General features: G+C 42.9%; 1 protein-coding gene across 2 annotated transcripts in view; it reads left to right on the top strand.

Moving 5' to 3' along the window:
* The window catches only part of abat (4-aminobutyrate aminotransferase), a 79,019-nt gene that overhangs the window by 45,333 nt on the left and 12,341 nt on the right, over positions 1-21,345 (top strand). Inside the window, exons 2-8 of one of the 2 annotated variants that reach the window (XM_083780151.1) lie at positions 23-246; positions 4,657-4,754; positions 4,980-5,009; positions 13,163-13,280; positions 19,894-19,943; positions 20,148-20,228; positions 20,951-21,043. In XM_083780151.1, the coding sequence (XP_083636277.1) occupies positions 177-246; positions 4,657-4,754; positions 4,980-5,009; positions 13,163-13,280; positions 19,894-19,943; positions 20,148-20,228; positions 20,951-21,043 (540 nt within the window). In that variant the 5' untranslated portion in view covers positions 23-176. Of the gene's footprint in view, positions 1-22; positions 247-277; positions 298-4,656; positions 4,755-4,979; positions 5,010-13,162; positions 13,281-19,893; positions 19,944-20,147; positions 20,229-20,950; positions 21,044-21,345 lie in introns of those variants that run through there. The other variant, XM_083780152.1, reaches the window with a different exon arrangement.

The raw sequence follows: 21,345 nt of genomic DNA, 5'->3' as shown, positions 1-21,345 counted from the left end.
CCTCTCTCTCCTCTGTGTCTAGGTGACGTGGTGAAGACAGTGGTATACTCCTCGAGGACCCTCTGCGCCTGTCCTCTCCCCTCTCTCTCCCCACTGTCTCTCTTTCTCTCTCTCTCTCTCTCTCTCTGTCACTTGCGTCTCTCTCTCCGTGTGGTTCCGTCACACTCCCGGGAGCCATGGCGTCTTCACTGCTCAGCCGCCAGCTGGCCTTCTGTCTGCAGAACAACCTCCGTCTCTCTGCTCCAGGTAACTCCTCCGTCACCGTACCTCAGAACAACCTCCGTCTCTCTGCTCCAGGTAACTCCTCTGTCACCGTACCTCCGTCACCGTACCTCCACCCTCTCCAAGGCAAGGCACTCACTGCGGGTGACCTGCTGATTACACACCTGTTTTGTTTGTTTTTATGGGGGGGGGGGGGGTTTGCGAGTTTCAGCCCATTGACTACAAATCACCCCTACTGTATACCGATGACCATTTTACTATAAGCATGCAGACAGTGAATAAAGCACGCACATCCAAAAGAAAGAAAGAAAAGGCCAGACATGCTGGGTTAGAGAGGCTATACGCTGTTGTATATTTTCAATCCGGTTAAGCATCTGTGTCCTTTTAGTTTTTGCTATAGATATACGGCTACATTCTTTTTTTTTTACGTTTTTCTCCACAAAAACTTGGGTTAGGATTTAAAAGGCGTTTTTTAGAATCGGCCTCAGATCTAAATGGGCGTAAAGGATAACAATTGTCCGCACACTGACTGGATCTTCAAAACATCATTAAAAAAGAGAATATTAGTTGGAGGCGGAGTCGGGTACAATTTGAACAAGCATACCATGATTTTGTTGATATTATTATTATTATTATTATTATAGGTTTTCCCACTCTAATAAACACTTTTCCATTTGTCATTGCTTATGCAGGGCAGTTATGTAACATTACATTGCCATTGCTTATGCAGGGCACCTTATACAATGTTGTCATAACGTTACTGTATAAGTTTTCATTGCTTGGTAGTGTAGTTGAAAGTTGAAAAATCGACACAAAATAGTCACAGGAGAAACAAATGCTTTGCAAATGAAATTAAATGTGTCCGTGACTTATTCATGCCGACGTAAATATTGTCCAGAGAAGCAGAACAATTGAACCCATTTAGGTCCCGTTTTTACCCTTCGAAGCGGGAACCCATTCTGGGGTTCTTGTTGCTATGGTACAGCATAAAATGTTTGTAATTTGTCATTTTAATAAATATTTGAAGTTTTTCCGAAAATTTAGGTCAGGATTTAGAAGACTTTTTTTTAGAATCAGCCTCAGTCCTAAATGGGTGCTGGGTTTATTACCTGTAATATTCAAGTAAAGGCACTGGGAAACTAAACAGGAATGAAGCAGTAATGTCACTGGTGATTTCTAGTAAATGTGCAGAAATGATCAGCATGCTTCTTTCAAGGTCATTTCAAGGCCTGTGTGTTTGTTAATGAATGACAGAGAGAGAGAGAGAGAGAGAGAGAGAGAGAGAGAGAGAGAGAGAGAGTTAAGTGAAAGTAATTTAGATAGCATGCTATTCCATCCAGGTGTATTGTTTACCTGGTCTAGTTTCAACGTGCAGATTGTTATTTAGATAGCATGTTGTTTAGACAGATGCTACGCGCTATAGTATTGGTTAATTGTTTACCTGTTACCCGAGTGTGTTGCGGCACTGCACTGTTCTCTTTGCATTCTATGCAGGCGACCTTATGTCAGGGGTTCTCAACCTGTGGGTCGCGACCCCCCCGGGGGGGTCGCCAAATTATTTTGGGCGGTCCCCCAAAATATTTTTTGTTCTTTTTTTTTGTGCAAATGAATTGCTGGAAAAGAGAAATGAAGAGTTTACATAGTACACATAGTACATGCATAAACTTTCCTTAATGATTATATCTGGTTTCACAGTATGTATATATGATGTATTTTCACTATTATTATGGTTATTGTAGCGGCCAATTTTTATTGGGGGTGGGGAGGGGGGCGGGAGCGGGGTTCACGAGACACGGCCAAAGCATTTCTGGTCTCCAGCCAAAAAATGTTGAGAACCCCTTACTTATGTGTGACTCTTTAACTTCTTCTGGATTATTGGAACGTCAGCTAAATACCTACCGTTTGTAAATCGTAAGTGACATCATGGCAGGTCAGGTCATAGAACGTCCTAATAAAACGTGTGTGTGTCTGTACGGGGTAAAGAAACACACAGAACCAGTTCATGCCACACATGCAATAAGTCACATTAGAAAATGAGGAGTGCATGTAATCTACAGTGTATGTACATTATATAGTCCTCACCTCGATTGGTCGACTGCCAATATCTAAGTCGAATGTTTTTTTCTTTTCTTTGTATTAACTATAATAATATTATGATCCAACTGAGAGATTGTAGAAGACAAAGAAAAGGCCGCACACTCGTAGCTACGACCGACCGATGCAAACATTTATTAAAAAGGGAGAGATTGGCCTAATTTGGTATTTAAATTAACAAATAGTTAGAAATAATAGGATATATTATGTGATTTATTGGAAGAAACCAAAAGCTGTTTTAATGTTCTTATCAGGTCAAAAATATACAAAGCCTCTAATTAATTAGATTAAAAACATTGCATGGAGTCCCAGCCTTAATAGTGTCGCTTTATGTAAACATTAGCATTTCATCCAGGCTCAGAGTATGAACCCAACCTAATCTTGGATCTAATTGACCTGTGTGTGTGTGTGTGTGTGTGTGTGTGTGTGTGTGTGTGTGTGTGTGTGTGTGTGTGTGTGTGTGTGTGTGTGTGTGTGTGTGTGTGTGTGTGTGTGTGTGTGTGTGTGTGTGTGTGTGCGCTCCTGGCCAACAGTGTACAGCCATCCAGGGGAAACGTAGCCTCGGAAACCCAGACATTTTTATTTCCAGGGAGAAAAAAAAGTCTTGGGCCGAGTTCACTTCAATTCGGCATACAGTTGCGCAAACGTCGCTCACTCTCTGCTGATTTCTGATAGTCTGCACCTTTGTTACATTGACGTACACATGTACACGTACACGCACACACTAATTAAATGTCCAGCAGCTGCGCCTAGATTCTCCCGGCGGATCCTGCCGGGAGCGGCCTATGCCATAGAAAGCATAGGTGAGTTCCAGTTTAGGGGAAACGTGACTTCCTCTCTCCGGGAGGTCTATGGCAGTCTGTACACACTCTGTGGAAGCTCTGCTACCTCCTCCTAGTCAATGATCTACTACACTATAGCACGCTCCACGCTGGTTAGATCCAGAACACAGCAGCACGCGCTTTGATCGCTTCTTATTGGTCTGTGTGTCTGTCGGTTTAGAGGCGTGGTGGATCCTGTCACTGCACGTGCACATGATAATGGTTCTCTATGTGACAACAATACCATGTCACCAGCTCAAATCACATTTGTGTCTCATCCAGATTGTGGAGTGGATGTTTAAGCAGTCTGACCAGCAAAAAAGAACACATTGATTGATTGATTGATTGATTGATTGATTGATTGATTGATCTGCAGTTTGCAGTACATTTCAAGTACAACTCAATACAAAAACTGTTAACTGTGAGTGGACGACACCATAAAGCATTACACTTGTTTACAAGAGGGCCCACCATTTCATCAAAACACGTACGAATATACACTTCTATATAGCCAAAAACAGGAAATCATCATAGGTAAAAAGTTAAAAAAAAAACATATACAGTGAGTGGGAAAAGGGGTGGGTGGGGGATTCAGATTTTACCACTCACTCAATTCACACAGGTGTGATTTTTTTGTGCTATTTTTGAGTGCCTCTGGCGTGTTACTGTTAATTGGAATGTTGGGTTTTTATAACAGAGACAGAGACTGAATCCGTCTCTGATGAACATTTCTGGAGGGAACAGCAGGCATCTCTCTGGATAATCTGTAATGTCTTGTGATGGTCGTCACCGGATTTGTTTTCAGCTCGTTTCTCTCTGCTTCCAGGTGTTTGTACTCAATCAAGCTGATTGTTAGGCCTCATTCACACGTATACCAAACACCAATCAAGCAAATGTTTGGTCGTTTTTTTGTTTGTTTTTTGGCTTTTCCGATGGGAGTCACATGGTTTGTTCAAACATTTGTGTTTGATTTCTGATTGCTGGTGGTGTTCTGCCCCTCCCCCCTCATCAAACAAAAATGTTTGGTCAAACCATGTGACTCCCATTGGAAAAGCATTGTGGTGGCCCAAAAGAACGACCAAAGATTTGCTTGGTACGTGTTTGGTGCGTGTGAATGAGGCGCACGTCGTCTGTCGGGTGGAAACCTCATTATGTCACTCCAAACCTGTCACTTTTCAGGATTCAAATTCAAAAGTATAGCAGATTTATAAGCTCAAGACGGCGTGTCTTCCAACTTGTGGATCTGCTGCTTGTGAAGTTGTGATGCTTTGGTGTGCCGCTGTAGTATGACCAAATAGGGTATTCATTCATACATCCTGCACCCCCCCCCCCCCCCTCACAGCCTCCAGATATGTCAGTAAGGTAACATCCTGTCTCCATAGCCTCCAGATAATAATATTATCTGGAGGCTATGGAGACAGGATGTTACCTTACTGACATAATTATTATGTCAGTAACGTAACATCCTGTCTCCATAGCCTCCAGATATGTCAGTAAGGTAACATCCTCTTGTCCACAGCCTCCAGATATGTCAGTAAAGTGGCGCCCAAGGCTCAGATGGACTGTGAGTACGATGGTCCCTCCATGAAGACACAGGTCCCTGGGCCACGGTCACAGGTAACACACGCGCGAACAGTACACGCACGCACGCACGCTTGCTCGATACTGTACATTTGCCTTTCAAGGTTGATTTTAAGTAGCAGAAACTCACAACTGTCTCTGTCTGTCCTGTGTCCTTATTTCTCTCTCTCTCTCTCTCTCTCTCTCTCTCTCTCCCTCTCTCTCTCTCTCTCTCTCTCTCTCTCTCTCTCTCTCTCTCTTTTCTGCATTATCTTTACTCAGGCGCTGACTAAACAGCTGGGCGAAATCCAGGTAAGACACAAAGGGTGTGTGTGTGTGTGTGTGTGTGTGTGTGTGTGTGTGTGTGTGTGTGTGTGTGTGTGTGTGCGCGTGTGCAGTGTCGAAGTGTCCTTGAGCAAGACTCTGAACCCCTAATTGCTTCCGATGTGCAGGTTGGTGCCTATAGTTGCATGGTTTCCTTCGCCATCGTTGTATGAATGTGTGTGAATGGGTGAAGGTCAATCTATGTAAAGCACATTGGATAAAAGCGCTTTTTTAATGCCCCATTTACCATTTGGTATTGTTGTCATGCTGCATCATTGTTATTGCACCATTTACCATTTAGGGTTGTTGTCATGCTGCATCATTTGTTGTATACAGTCAGGATCTGAGGGTTTTATCAGGATTTGAACCCCGGTGCAGTGTCGTTTTCCCTCGGGGAGGAAGCGTCAGTGAATCCTCGCTTAGAGTCTGCAGGCGCCCCGCCAGGCTAGTGTTGTCATGCTGCGTCACAGTTATAATACAGTATCTCTGATGGTTTTATAAGGACTTGAACCCCAGCCAGACTCACTGTGCTGCCTCAGCGTGTAGCAACAGAAGCAGCAGTACGGTAGTAGGAGTTAACCCATTTTGGACTGACACGAGATTGTCTTCTAAATCATGACAGTTTGCTGAAAAACCTATGTTGATATATCGGTGGTTTTCAAAATATTTCATGACAAGGACCCCAAACATTGTATATATTTGGCCACCTAAAAACGTTTGCTCTGAAAGAATGTATATTCCAAATTTGTGCCACATTTTCACGATTTTTTCAAAAACTAGCAGATCTACAAGCTCATAGCGCGACACCGAGTGCCGCGCTATGAGCTTGTAGATCTGCTATTTTTCAATAGCTAAAGCATAACATAATGCTTAAAACGCCAAAAGGGGTTCCCGTCCCAAAATGGCTTAAGTAAAGTAAGTACAGTTATACTCAAGTACTGTACTTAAAGCTGCACCACCGTGCAACTTTCCTGTTCTACCCCGTGTGGAATGTTTTACCACTGAGCCAATAGAGCCTGCTTGCTTGCTTGATCAGGGCATACATTGAATCTTGCCCTTCAGGTCAAAATGCACGTGTGTCAAACCAGAAACATGGTGGTGTCAAAGGTCATGTCTCACCTATAGCCACAGGATCTAAAATGTCTCAATAGAAGGGCAGGGAGACCCCTCTGAGATGTAGTGGAGTAAGTATAAAGTGTAATATATAAAACTCACCCATGTGAAGTGAGGGGCGCTCTTATCATCATACATTGTCAGTCACATTCCGGCCAATCACTTTTTGCGTCTTCACTTTCTTTGCCGTGGCTCAGCCAATCAAATCATCGCTATGGGTACACACACCTTAGAGTATATATGAATAGAGACGGCACCCGGAGGAAACCCTGAGGGAAATGGACATAGTGTCCGAATTTGGTATTGCAGTTTGGACCCAAACTGCGCCCTAAAAATACTCAGATAAAGTAAAAGCACAAATGTGCCTTAAAACATTATACTTGCCCTCTATAACTAAAATTACAAAATAAAAACAACTTTAATATTTCTCTCATGAATAGAGAATGTTTCACTCAATAGGGACTGCTCCTATGTCGCAGGTTGATGATGTCATACTGTATGTCCATGGCGAGCATGGTTCCGTCCTCGGGCTGAGTACAGAGTGACGTAGAGGGTGCGCTGTGACTGGCCAGTCGCTGTGATTGACAGCCTACACCTAAACCTAACCCTAACCTTAACCTCAGTAAAAACTATACCTAAACCTAACCTTAACCTCAGTAAAACTATACCTAAACCTAACCTTAACCTCAGTAAAACTATACCTAAACCTAACCCTAACCTTAACCTCAGTAAAACAAACTATACCTAACCCTAACCTCAGTAAAACTATACCTAAACCTAACCCTAACCTTAACCTCAGTAAAACTATACCTAAACCTAACCCTGACCCTAACCTTAACCTCAGTAAAACTATACCTAAACCTAACCCTGACCTTAACCTTAACCTCAGTAAAACTATACCTAAACCTAACCTCAGTAAACTATATACCTAAACCTAACCTCAGTAAAACTAACGAAATAACCTTTCTAGTCTGCTCTGAAGAAACGCGTCGGGCGTTCTCAAATAAACACGAGGAATTGCATCTGCATCTTTTATTCCTTCGTGGTGTTATACTGCTACTACAATTTACAATTTAGGCATTTAGCAGACGCTCTTAATCCAGAGCGATTTACATTAAGCAGGAACAAAAAGCATGGGAATACATCACAAAAAAGCATTTATCATGAAACATGCGTAAGCTAAGAAAGTAACAGTGGAATATCTATATTATGAGACTATACATATAAACTATATATCTATACTACTATGCTATACATATGTACTATGGAGTGCTATGACTATATACAATGCAATTATAGTGCTGTCTACATAACATGCTATAAGTCTATCAAATGCTATCTAAGTCTACAGAAATGCTATCTAAGGGGGTAGGATAAGTGCTATGGGCCATGATGGAGTCTGAAAAGGTGGGTTTTCAGACTACAGCGGAAGATTGGGAGTGATGCTGCAGTTCTGACTGCAATGGGAAGTGCATTCCACAGTTTTGGAGCCAGAAGGGAGAAGAGTTTGGGACGTGTGGAGCGTTGTTGTCCCGGCGTTTTTAGTGAGGGTACTTCCAGCTTCCCTGCGTTGGCTGATCTGAGTGCTACTGTTGCTCAAGTAAAGCAGCAGAGCACTGCAGCTCTCGCAGCGTGCAGGGAAGATAATACTGCATGTCTGGCAGCACGTCAGGGTCAAACAAGGACAAGGCTTTTCCTTTCCAAGAAGGAGCCGTGGCTCTGCAGCTTGACACAGCTGTGTTTCAACGGACATTTTCCCCAACCACTTAACCCGTTCAGGTCTGAAATTAAAAAAAATGTCTTCAAAATCCTGACAGTTTTCTGAAAAACCTTCTGTTTCTGTATCAGTGGTGCTCAATATTTCATGTCAAGGACCCCAAAAATTATATGTAATATGCCTCCGACCCCCCATCTGAAAATATGTTGTTCCAGGGACCTCCCCAGAAGCAAAGATTTGAGTTAAAATGTCACGATTTTTCAAAAATAGCAGACCTACAAGTTCATAGCGCGGCACTCGGTGCTATTTTTCAAAAGCTAAAGTATAACAAACATAATGCTTTAAAACAGACCTGCAGGACCCGATTCTACAAACGTCTTCTTCTAAATCCTGACAGTTTTCTGAAAAACCCTGTTTGTATACAGTATGTCAGTGGTGCTCAAAGTTTTCCATGTCAGGGACCCCCAACATGATATGCATTTGGCTTCAGACCCCAATCTCAAAATATTTTTGTTCCAAGCACCACCAGAAGCAAATATTTGAGTTAAAAGCGTTCGCTGTGAAAGAATACAGTATATATATTCAAAGATTTGTGCCACATGGTCGCGAGTAAAAAGAAGAAAAGGCTCGTAGCGCGGCAGTATAGGGTGACTGTTGCATAGTAATTCAAACAGTATGGCCTAAATGTTAAAGGACCTATAACATAAAATTCAACTTTTTCAATTAATTTTGTGTTTTTGGGGCTCCCATACTGTATGTGTTTTCTCTCCCCACAAATAACCAATTTTGAACAATCAGGCTTTCATATCATATAGGTGCTTTAATGGAAATTGCTCTCAGGAACAGCTCAACTGATTTTGGTCTCATCCTGATGTCATCAATGTCACCCTACTTTGTATATTTCCTCCTTCAGTCTTCAGTTTCAAATTTGCATTTCCACTTTGTTTACAAAGTCCACCATTGTTGATTTTCCAAGCTGGCATGGAATGGAAACGAATCTGTTTTTTTCTAACATCAGTATTATAATGACTCAAATATTAAATAATCTGCATATCAGCACCCCCACCACCTCAGGACATTGTGGTATTGCAGCTAAAACTGCTTTCAAAGTCCAGAAAGAAATGACAAGGCCTGGTTATATCAGAGTGGTGATTGAGGCTCAAACCATTAGAAATAACTTTGATGGACATAGACAATATGATATTAAATATGAAAAGCAGTTTTAAAATGCATGTTATTTGCGCTTTAATAGACTGTAAACATTAACCAGATAAACCCTAGCATCCCTGTCCCCTATTCTTGGGGGCGAGCATTCGGCTATTAGATCGACTATATAGCAGAATTGTATAGATCGGCTATTTTCCGCAAAGAGAGAGAGAGAAAGAGAGAGAGAGAGAGCGTGCTTGCTGCATGCTTGGTTGTGACCTTTTTCCTTGATCTATACACTGTTACTCATTTTGCCTTTGCACGGTATACACACTGTTACGTAACCCTTGACTGTCTGTCTGTGTGTGTGTGTGTGTGTGTGTGTGTGTGTGTGTGTGTGTGTGTGTGTGTGTGTGTGTGTGTGTGTGTGTGTGTGTGTGTGTGTGTGTGTGTGTGTGTGTGTGTGTGTGTGTGTGTGTGTGTGTGTGTGTGTGTGTGTGTGTGTGCGTGCGTGTGTGTGTGTGTGTGCATACATACACTTGGAGAGGGGGATGTGAAGTATACAGCGTACATTGGCCAAGCGTTGCAGTGCATTATTATTGTCATCTCTGTCGGGTGGAAACCTCGTGTGTCCAAAGCTGTTCCTTTTCAGGATTCGAAATTCCAAAGCATCAAAAGTTATAGCAGATCCACGAGCTCGAAATGCGTTGCCTGGTGACACATTTCGAGCTTGCGGATCGGCGTTAGTTTTTACGGAATAAATGCAAAAACCGAATTAAATATGGAGATAAGAGGTTTCTGCCCGTGTGCACCATGTGTAAGGGCATTGTGTTGGTCCAGTGAAGCAGTTTGAGCTATAGAAAGGTGTGCTCAGTGGAGCGCAAACCTTCGCCACGAGGCATGTCCTAGTAATATTACACGAAGCAACATAAAACTGTGTGTCTCTCTCCCCCTCATTGTCTGCACAGTTATGTTAGTTTAGTATAGGCACGCAACAGGAACCCATGTACTGCAACAGCCACTTATAGGACAAACTAGGGGGTGGGGAGCGAAATTCGGGCATTTATCCCCATCCTACCTGAAAGCCTCCTCATGCTCCCACACTTTTGATTGATTGATTATTTAAATTTTGTATTAAAGATGGAGTGCCACAATGTTTGTATTTTTCCAGTTTTTCATGTGTCTATGAGGTGACAGTACTTCATTAGACACCCTGGAGTTGTTTTTATGTGCAATGGTGTATTAACTTTGTATTTAGGGTTTCTTCCTGGAGGCTGAACCCTTGACAGTCAAACGGGCCAATGAAGTAAACAGTAATATAGTGACACCACACTATCAGACCCTCCCCTATCCCCTCCCCCTTTATCATACAACTACAGCTGTGGGTGCGGCTTCAGTTCAGGTGGATCACCACCCATCACCACCCACCAGGCAAACCTAGGCATACTTAACTCCTATGCCACCAAAATGTGGAACGCCCTACCAACAGTCATTAAGACATGTGAATCCCTTGACTCCTTCAAAACCGCTCTCAAAGGGCACCTACGGATGGCTGCAATTCGAAACTGGCCTCTGTAAAATCTGAATCCCCCCCACCCCCCCACCCCATTTTCCCTCACTGTATATTGTATCTTTTCCCTTTTTTGCTTCCCATATGATGAATTCCTGTTCTGTTCTTTACCTACAGAGAAATGTCTATTTGTATGTCTCTAAATGTTTGTATGTCTTTAAATGTTTTGATGAATTGAACAATGTGGACCCTGTTGTAAACAAGTGTAATGCTTAATTGGGTCGTCCACTCACAGTTGACAGTCTTTGTATTGAGTTTGTGCTTAAAATGTACTGTAAATTCTACAAACTGTTAATAAAGATTTCAATCAATCAATCAAATTAACTGGTGGGCGTGTCCACATAAAAGCATGATTTTAACAAATACTGTACACTTTTTGGAAAAGGTTCTTCCCCCTTATATTGTAATAATATCTGATGATCATGTTTTAGGGTGGAAAAAAATGGTGGCACTCCATCTTTAACAGTTTGCAGAATTACAGTACATTTCAAGCACAAACTCAATACAAAGACTGTTAACTGTGAGTGGACGACCCAATTAAGCATTACACTTGTTTACAAGAGGGTCCACCATGTTCAATTCATCAAAAGATTTAGAGACGTACAAATAGACACTTCTATATAGTTAAAGAACAGAACAGGAATTCATCATGAAGGAGGTAAAAAGGGAAAAGAAACATATACAGTGAGGGAAAAGGGGGGGGGGGGGGAGGTGGGGGGGGGATTCTGATTTCACGGGGGCCAGTTTCGAATTGCAGCCGTCCGTAGGTGCCCTTTGAGAGATGATTGAGAGGGATTCACATGTCTTAATGACTGTTGGTAGGGCGTTACACATTTTGGTGGCTTAGGAGCGAAAATAATTTAGTCCCTTGTTTGTGCCGAATCTGGGCTGTACATGGTTCGTTGCACTCCCTCTGGTGTTGTGGGTGTGGACTTTGTTAACATTAAGGAAGTATCTAGACAGGTATACATGGGTATCTTGGTGGTGTATCGAATCTTGTGGACCAGACCCATTGCAAGATGCTGCACTCTGTCGTCGACCCTAAGCCACACCACCATAACATCCCCTCCCCCCCTTATCCAGTGGCTAAAACTAAAGCCTAAGTATGCAAAATGTACAAATTGTATGCAACTTAAAAGGGCTAAAAGTAGCATGTGATGATGTAATCACAATTATTTTTGAGCCTTTTGTTAAAAGAAAATGTGCCTGCATAGTGGAAATGGCGTAGCGGTGCCGCAATGGGTTTTGTATTATGTTTCGTTGGCAGTTTTTGCTACAGGTGTGCAACGTGTCATGGCAGGACAAGCATGGGGTAATGGTGAACATGCTGTACATGATGAATGGATCATTACAGGTGCAAGCTTGCGTGAAATTCGTCTGCTTGTTTGTTGTTTTTTGCGAGGTGTGCTGGTGTGCCGTGTGCATGGAGAGCTGAGAGTGGTCGACAAACGTCTTTTGGATAGATACTGTACTCATTCCATGATGATGTGTAGTTTATTATGACGCACTTGAGTTTATGCATTTTATTTGTACAGGTTTTGCTTTGTTTAGTTTAAACCATTCTGGGCGCGAACCCCTTTCGGTGTTTTAAGCATTATGTTATGCTTTAGCTATTGAAAAATTGCAGATCTACAAGCACGAGCTTGTAGATCTGCTATTTTTTTTTTATCGTAAAAATGTGGCGCAAATCTTTGAATATATATTCTTTCAGAGCGAACATTTTTAACTCAAATCTTTGCTTCTGGTGGGGAAGGGGGGGGGGGGGGGGATCTTTGCTGATGTATGGGACACTGAGGGCAGAGTAATAAATAATGGCAAAGGTGCCATGATTCCAGAGTAAATATGTCCGTGAGAAGGGAGAAGAAATACAGTTATTATATTATTATTTTTCAGCACTAAATAATATTCATGGAATAGCCACTGATTGATTGAACTGAGAAGCGCTTCACTTCTTTACTTCTTTGCTTTACTTTAGTCAGATGGTTGTCCAAAGAATCACAGGAATTCAGAGGGAACTTGAACTTGAACTCTATTGCAGTAAGAGTAGCTTAACATATTAACGTTGGTGCCAGACGTTCCAGAAGCTATGATGTAATGTCATGTAATGCTATGCAATGCAATGTCATGCAAGTTATGCAACACAGCTCAAATCCGCTCAGCCACTAGTCCTTGCTCTGCCAGACAACTATTCCACAATCCCCGAATGCAGCTGCTATATAGACTTTGGAACTGTTCACGAAATATTTTAAAATCACTTTACATTTAATTTTTTCCAATTCCATTTCAGCTAGGCAGCAAGCTCAAATTATATAGAGTATGATTAGAGCTGTTGTGTGGAAATAATAAAAAAAGTAAATCTGAGGGGTTCCTGGAACAACATATTTTCAGACCGATTACATATAATTTTGGGGTCCTTGACATGAAATATTGTGCACCACTGGTTTTTCTGAAAACTGTCAGGATTTAGAAGACATTAATTTTATTTCGACGTCAGGCCTAAGTGGGTTATATACTGTATGTCCTCCGTCATGTCACCACGGTTCCATGTTAAGAGATATACTCCATGTCAGTTGCGTGCGCGTCTCTCCTCCTCAGAACGTGGCGGCCATCAACTTCTTCTGCAACTACGAGGAGAGCAGAGGGAACTATCTGGTGGACGTGGACGGAAACCGCATGCTGGACGTCTACACTCAGATCTCCTCCATTCCAATCGGTGAGCCGTTTCATTCGGTTATTTCAAACCTGTATGTTTGTGTAGTTGGTAGTGATATAGGATATATTAAAGATACGTTTTTTCATGTAGTTCCTACCTGGAATTCCAACCCAGGTCGCCCCCACATGACCAAACATATACCGCTAATTGCTATGTGGACTAAAGTGAATGGCACATCGAGTGGCAAAGCCACATGCAAAGTGAGTTTATACATTGTTTAACGTTGTTTAATGGATTCAGATAGTGATGACTGTTTGGATGCATGGGTTGTCAAGGCCAGGAAGTAGTTTTTTGCCAGTAGGTATAGGCACTCCTGCATAACTTCCGGGTTTGATGATGATGTCATCATGTCACGCGCATATATACCCTCTATAGGTGATGCCTCTGCATAGTGTATTGCTTAAAGTGACACTCGAGGCAAAACAAGAATAAAAGCATACAACGCCCCCATTTAGGGGCTGTGCACAATGCTAGGATAGACGCTTTTTACAGAGCCAGCTTTAGTCTGGTGGATGCAATGGACTGAACGCAGAGAGATCAAGACCTTGTCAGTGAAGTGGTGTGCTTTGTGCATGTGCATGCGTGCGTGCTAGGGCATTCACTTCTAGTCATTTATACTAGTTGACTAGTTGCCTAGTTTACTAGTCGACTAGTTGTTTAACTACCTATATGTAAAAATAAATAAATGTACAAATAAATATTTGTACATTTAAAAACTGTGTACATTGGTAACTATAATCTACCTGATCTTGAGGCCTACAAAACCGGGAAACTTTTTTTCTTATCAACTAGTCAACTAGTACCAACAAGGTCGACTAGTGGATTTACTAGTCGACTAGTAAACTAGTCGACTAGTTGCTTAAAGCCCTAGTGCGTGTTTGCATGCGTGCGAGCGAGCGTGTTGTATCCCTGCTCAGTTGCAATACACTCCTGTGAAGACAGCACTCGGGGTTAGACTGAGGCTACAGCTGTGGAGTTATTGATGTAGGTCAAATGAAGGTCTCTCTCTACCTAGCCACATACAGAACGGAACGATGCACTCCCTCTGATTGGCTGTCGACGTGGCAACGGCAGACTTTCTCTGTGATCTGTTGAAGTGCTGCCATAGTAACGCAACGGTTGCCCGGGAGACCGGATTGAGATTTGCTGTGGCGGTCATGAAGGCCGTGATTCTGTGGTGCACAAATACAGTCACAGACACGCACGCACGCACGCACCCACGCACACTGCACAGTGCTTAGATTTCAAACTCAAACTTATTCTGTACAGCTTGCTTCCATGTCTTTATTCTGTACAGCTTGTTTCCATGTCTTTATTCTGTACAGCTCACACACACACACACACACACACACACACACACACACACACACGCTCCCTCACTCACTCACAGTTATAAACAGACTGTGCCAGTCTGGTCCAGCGAGATTAGATTAGCTTCCTGGTTCATATCTCCTGTCGTCCTCTCTCACTCACATCATCATCATCTGGTCTCTTCGAGTTAATTACTTGAAGGAAACCTGTGTGCGTGTGTGCATGTGCACATGAGTGCATGCGTGCGCACATGCATGCGCTCTTCTTGAACACTCCAGGTCTCGGCCAACATGACTTGTGGTTAGTCCGCTTGTAGCATTGAGAGACAATCAATGGATTGGTGGCAGGTGGAGATAGATTAGAAAGTGTGTTTATGTGTGAGCTGTGCTGTATGTGCAGGGTTCTTGGTTTTTGGAAATAAATAGTTGACAGGGGTATTTATTTAAAGACGGTTACACCGCGGACAAAGCCAACTCCAGTCGTGAGTCGTGACAAATCATGACAATAAAGTGTTGTAACCTGCCATTTTTTTCTACTTTCCAATTCTTTGTTTGGCCCAAAACATTGTGTTTATTGTCATGATTTGTCACGACAGGAGTTGGCTTTGTCCGCGGCGTGAATGTCTTTAAATAAATACTTTCTGAAATGAGGAAAATGAACGGATAATAATTTCCTGGGCCCTGGTAGGGCCCAGGAATAGGCAGTACCTGTGTCTATATAACGTGCTCTCATTGTACTGTTCTCCCTGTTTTTAGCTGACATGTTCACATCGTCTTACACTCAGTCATATTTCTCTCTCTCTCTGTCTCTCTCTCTCTCTCTGTCTCTCTCTCTCTCTCTCTCTCTCTCTCTCTCTCTCTCTCTCTCTCTCTCTCTCTCTCTCTCTCGTTTCCCCTACTCTCTGTATCACTCTATAGAGGAAGAGGACCTGGAACACTGAGATAAAGCCATACTGTAATGAGTATGCAAGTACACACACACACACACACGCGCGGGCGGGTGTGTGTGTGTGTGTGTGTGTGTGTGTGTGTGTGTGTGTGTGTGCGCGCATGCGAGTACGTGAGTGCGTGTGTGTGTGTGTGTGTGTGTGTGTGACAGACAGATTTGCCCCTCCAGCATAGAACATGGCCTCCATTGGAATCCAAAGCTCTAGGCGTATTTCCTCTCTCTCTCTCTCTCTCTCTCTCACTCTCTTTCTTGGTTAAAGTGATAACATGATAATGAAGGTCAAATTATGCCATCAAAGTTGGCCTGGTTCCTAGAAAGCTGCTATTCTCCGGTTGAGTAACTCGTTACTGTTGCACCTGCCGCTATCACCCACAACACTTTCACACCAAAGCGTTTCACCTTTGCACTTTGTTTTCATACCGTGGTATCTCTGGGTTGAAGCTCTTGCTTACGCCTAATTCTAAATGACGGAGCGGTTGCTCAAAGATTACTCATTCATTACTCATGACAAAGTTGTAAAAGTCAACAGTATGTATGTCCATAAAATAAGCGAGCAGCACGTGCGGACAATACACTAGTTCTTTCTTTCAATCATTGTATTATTGTGAAAAATAATAACAACTAAATGATTGAAACAAATAACTAGTGTATTGTTTGCTAAGCGTGCTGCTTGTTTATGTTATGGATATACATAATTTACAACTTTGTCATGAATAATTCAACAAAAAATACTTTACACGCACAAATAAATTGCATTATACAGTGCTGCATGCCGGGCGGGTCTTTGTGCAACCGCTCCGTCATTTATATGCGTTTTTTACAGCCTGGTTTGAGAAGCTAGTTGTACAGCTGAACTCCCTGTTTACCTAAGGCCTCACTCACACTGTTGCAACATGCATACAACATGTGTCTTGTGTCTTGTCTGTGTTTAATGGCCGCCCCAGTGCGTTTCCAATGGAAGTCACATGGTTTGACAAAACATTTTTGTTTGATGGCTGTGTTGTGCCCCGCTCCCCCGCTTCATAAATGCATTGGGGGCGGCCATTAAACACGGACAAGACACAAGACAAATGTTGTGTGAGGTTACTCAGGGGTTTTCAACAGGTGGACCACTGGTGGTCCGTGGAGGTATTGCATGTGGTCCCTGACCATTCATTTAGTAATGTAGGATTTGTTGACTTTAAAAAATATCTTTCCACCAGTTGATAAACGGTGAACTGAATGACCTGGTGACCTACAGTAGGAGTATGTGCAGTGACAGTGATTAATGACTAATTTACAATTTAAAAAATGAATTGAAGTCTTATCTTGTCTCTTATTATTTAGCGGGCAGAGATCTGAGAAAATAATACTTTGTGACATCCCTCATCTGTAAACATAAATATAAGATTGTCAGTTGGTGTGCACTAGTTTGACGTGGATAAGCTAGATGTTTTGTAGACAATACTGTATGGGTCATGGTTGAAAAGTAGCACACACACACACACACACACACACAGAAATGTATGGTATGTTGTTTTTTGCATCCTTCCGCACCAACTCCATGACATGCTGACACACTGGTTGGTGTTGGAGTTTAATTTTCAAGTCCACACAAAGGCAGGACAAAATGACAGATCCGTCAGTTTGTTTATTTAACAATGTGTGGATCACTACAATATATTTGGTCATTTCCAAGTTTGGTCATTGTAATAGTGAAATGTATGGACATGGTAATTATGGTAATTATAGTATTGTCTGTTTGGTACTGTGACGTACGCTACAATTATCAATGGAAGAGTATGTAGTCGTAGTGTACCTCTAAAGACTGCAGATGTACTAGTTATATTTTATTAACCCATTCTGACCTGGGATCAGATTCATACGAGGTTTCCACTGGACACACACTGGTCTGATTAACCCATTCTGACCTGAGATCAGATTCTAAAAATGTCAGTCGTTCTTTGATTTTTCAAAAATAGCAGACCTACAAGCTCGTAGCGCGCCACTCGGTGGCGCGCTATGAGCTTGTAGATCTGCTATTTTTCAATAGCTAAAGCATAACATGATGCTAACACCAAAATGGGTTCCCGTTCAGAATGGTTAACATTCTTTATTGGTTGGATTGCAGATTTAATATTGACTACGGTATCATGCTCAGGGTACTAGTAAGTGAGTGATGACACGCTTTGATCTTGCCGCAAAGCGGGCGCTATGGGCTATAGTTCCAAACACTGGAACTATCCCATTGAGATAGAATGAGCACTTCTGCATTCCATTGTTACAATGGGAGTCCACGCTAGTGTCACCACTAGATTACTCTGGGTATTCAATTAAATTCAATTCAATTTTATTATAGTGTCAAATCACAACGAGTTGTCTCAAGACACTTTACAACCAACAAAGATCCACCCAGAGCAAGCAATATTGCGAATTTGCGACAATGGTAAGCGTTAACATCCCCATACAATTGCACATGCAATTGGAGACATGCACCTTGCTATGCATTTGCATTGAGGCTGGTGCCCTCTGCTGATGGAAGTAGGGATAGCACTGCAGACTTTTCTTTTTTTTTATGTAAGGTGCATATGTAAGCTTTACATCTATTATGTATGTCTTATAATCACCTCAAAGAGCAACAACGGTCAACTGTATGTTCTGAATTTGAAGGAATTAATGAAACATGAAACATAACACATATTATGGGACTATAATTAGACTCAAGAAAGACGGAGGTGGTCAGGACTCGATGATTAACCAGTCTCAACCTGCCATCCCTACGTTGGGCTAAACATTATATGGAGCTAGCTTACGTGGTTGGATTAAAAACAATGCACCGTCTGTAACCAGGCCAGGTTTTCAATGTACGTTCTCTCCAAACACATCGAGAGGAGGGGAGGCTCCTCTCCCCTCGACAAAGTGCCATCAACACCAACACGTCTACTCGCTGGATGTAAATTCACCGGAGACTACCAAATCTGACATTACACCCGATTTAAGTCCAGGGTTGTCTTTTTTTTTTTTATATATTTTTTTTATCCCACGATTTTGTAACCCATTTTTCACCCCTGTGTCAATCATCTAATGTGATCCTGGGCTCTACACACCCTCTGCCAACCTGGGGAGAGCAATGGACTTAACTCATGCTTCCTTCATGCTTGAGTGTCCAAGTTGCTCCTTTACACCTGACAGGGGGGAGTTTCCCTGGTTGGACGTAGCGCGTGGAAGGAACACGTTATTCCAACCAGTTCCTTTCCCCTCCATCAGGCGCCCCAGCTGGCCAGGGGGAGGCAGTTTAGAGACCAGGATTACTGCATGTTTTTGTGAGGGTACCTACCCTAGGGGACACGGGGAGAACATGCAAACTCCACACAGAAAGGCCCTTTCGCCAACCCCGCCTTCGGGTATGGGCACTGATGACGCGGAGGAGGAAACACGCCGCCAGCACCCACAGCGCCCCGAGCGGGAATCGAACCCAGGACCTTCTAGCTGTGAGGCGACAGGGTTGTCTAAAGTCTATTAAACAGAGCCACACTCTGTTTAAAGTCTGGAAAACATCCACAACACAGTGTGAAAGTGACTTATCTCTCATTCCCAATGCAGCACTGCTGCACACATGTAAGATTAATCATCTTCAGAGTGGCTACTGGCTAGAGAGGCCTGCTGGTGATCAGAAGTCCACTGGTTCCCTCCCCCTGGCCCAGCCGGGGGGCCTGATGGAGGGGAAAGGAACTGGTCGGAATAACGTGTTCCGAAAAAATCCCCCCCCCCCCCGTCCCCCCCGTCAGGTGAAAAGAAGCAGCTTGGACTCCTCATGCATAGAAGGAAGCATGAGGTCAGTCCGCTGCCCATCATCAAGATGTGATTCACCATGTTAATGATGTTTTTTCCAGTCCTCCAGTTCTAGGAAACACAGAAGGGGGGACTTTATTTATTTATTTTCAAATTATTTGTGCGTCCCAAAAAATGTATTCATTGTCATAATTTGTCAACTCGGCTGTTGTCTTTGTTAAATGCCTTTAAATAAATGCTTTTGGAAACGTCTATGGGGAAAATTAATGTTGAATTATTATCCTGGTTCTGAGAGGGGGCGGGACTGCAGCGCTCTAGATAGCTCCCCTCCCGAGTGCTCGTCTGAGCAATTAAGCCAGCAGCTGGTTCAATACAGGACAGTAAAACCTCCTACTGTATGTACTGTAGCTTTCACTTCAGTGTTTCACATGTGTACATTTTGAAATGAACGTGGAGTTTGATATCAGTCACAGGCAGCAGCTCAACAGAGAAGTGATGATAAACATGATGTGGCATTGTGGCAATGAGAGGATAGATTTACATTTCTAATGTATCTCTCTCTCTCTCTCTCTCTCTCTCTCAGGTTACAATCATCCCAGCCTCCTGCAAGTAATGGCCAATCCCAGCAATCTGGTATGTAATTATCTCCCACTAATACATCATCAAAGTCATTATTTATAGCAAGAGAAGCTTGTCCAATTCCACTTCTCGTACTCAGTCAACCGTGCGCGTGGGTGCGCGTGTCCGTGCGCGTGTCCGTGCACGTGTCCGTGCGTGCGTGCGTGCGTTTCCACAGTTCTTTCTCACTCTCTGTGTTTTTCCGTGTCTTTCTTTCAGAGTGCTTTCGTGAATCGGCCAGCTCTTGGTATCCTCCCACCCGAGAGCTTTCCAGACAAACTCTCAGAAAGTCTCATGTCGGTCAGTAAAACACACGCACAACACACACACACACACACACACACACACACACACACACACACACACACACACACACACGCAACCTTTGTTATAGCCCCCTACTCTTAACCACTGTAGCCTAGGGTTGGGATCGGGAACTGGAGGAACCAGAGGAACCGGAGCCAACATTGAGGAACTGGAATCGGTTCCATCACATTTTCAACCGTTTCCATTACTGGTTTTATCACACTGTCAAGATTATTATTATTGATTTATATTAAGCTTTGCCAGATGCAGGCTTTAATAAGAAATATATATAGCTGGTTATGGACTTCATGTCTACTCTATGTACAATTAACCATGAATGTGTACACTCCCAGAGTTACAGACCTGTAAAGTTGCATTTGGAACTCCGTTAAATAACCCAGAGGGTACCCTGAACCTCTCTTTGAGCACCACTACAAATATATGTACTGTGGATGTAATGCTGCGTGTATGATTATGTTTAACACATAACTGTTTACTGGTAGCATCGGTGCATCATTATTGCACAATGGATTTTAAAGCAAACTTTTTTTTGTTCACAAAACGGTAGCCGGACACATTGAATTTCTTTTCACTTCATTATTCACAAGACATATATTGTTTTAATGGCAGCGATGCAGGGCTGGAGCCAGGCTCACAAAAAGGTCTCTCTTCCTCCTCCTCCTGTCCTCTCATCTGTGTTCTTCTCCCTGTGCCAGGTGGCTCCCAGAGGGATGAGCCGGGTCCAGACCATGGCCTGTGGCTCCTGCTCAAACGAGAACGCCTACAAAGCCATATTCATCTGGTATAGGGTGAGTGTGTTGATAGCCTATACAAAGCCATATTCACCTGTTATAGGGTGAGTGTGTTGATAGCCTACAAAGCCATATTCACCTGGTATAGGGTGAGTGTGTTGATAGCCTACAAAGCCATATTCACCTGGTATAGGGTGAGTGTGTTGATAGCCGCCCTAGAAAGCCATATCCATCTGGTATAGGGTGAGTGTGTTGATAGCCTACAAAGCCATATTCATCTGGTATAGGGTGGGTGTGTTGATAGCCTACAAAGCCATATTCATCTGGTATAGGGTGAGTGTGTTGATAGCCTACAAAGC

The sequence above is a fragment of the Protomyctophum parallelum genome (assembly GCF_964188405.1).
Source record: "Protomyctophum parallelum genome assembly, chromosome: 13".
Taxonomy (NCBI): Eukaryota; Metazoa; Chordata; class Actinopteri; order Myctophiformes; family Myctophidae; genus Protomyctophum; species Protomyctophum parallelum.
This window is presented reverse-complemented; position numbering and strand designations above follow the sequence as displayed.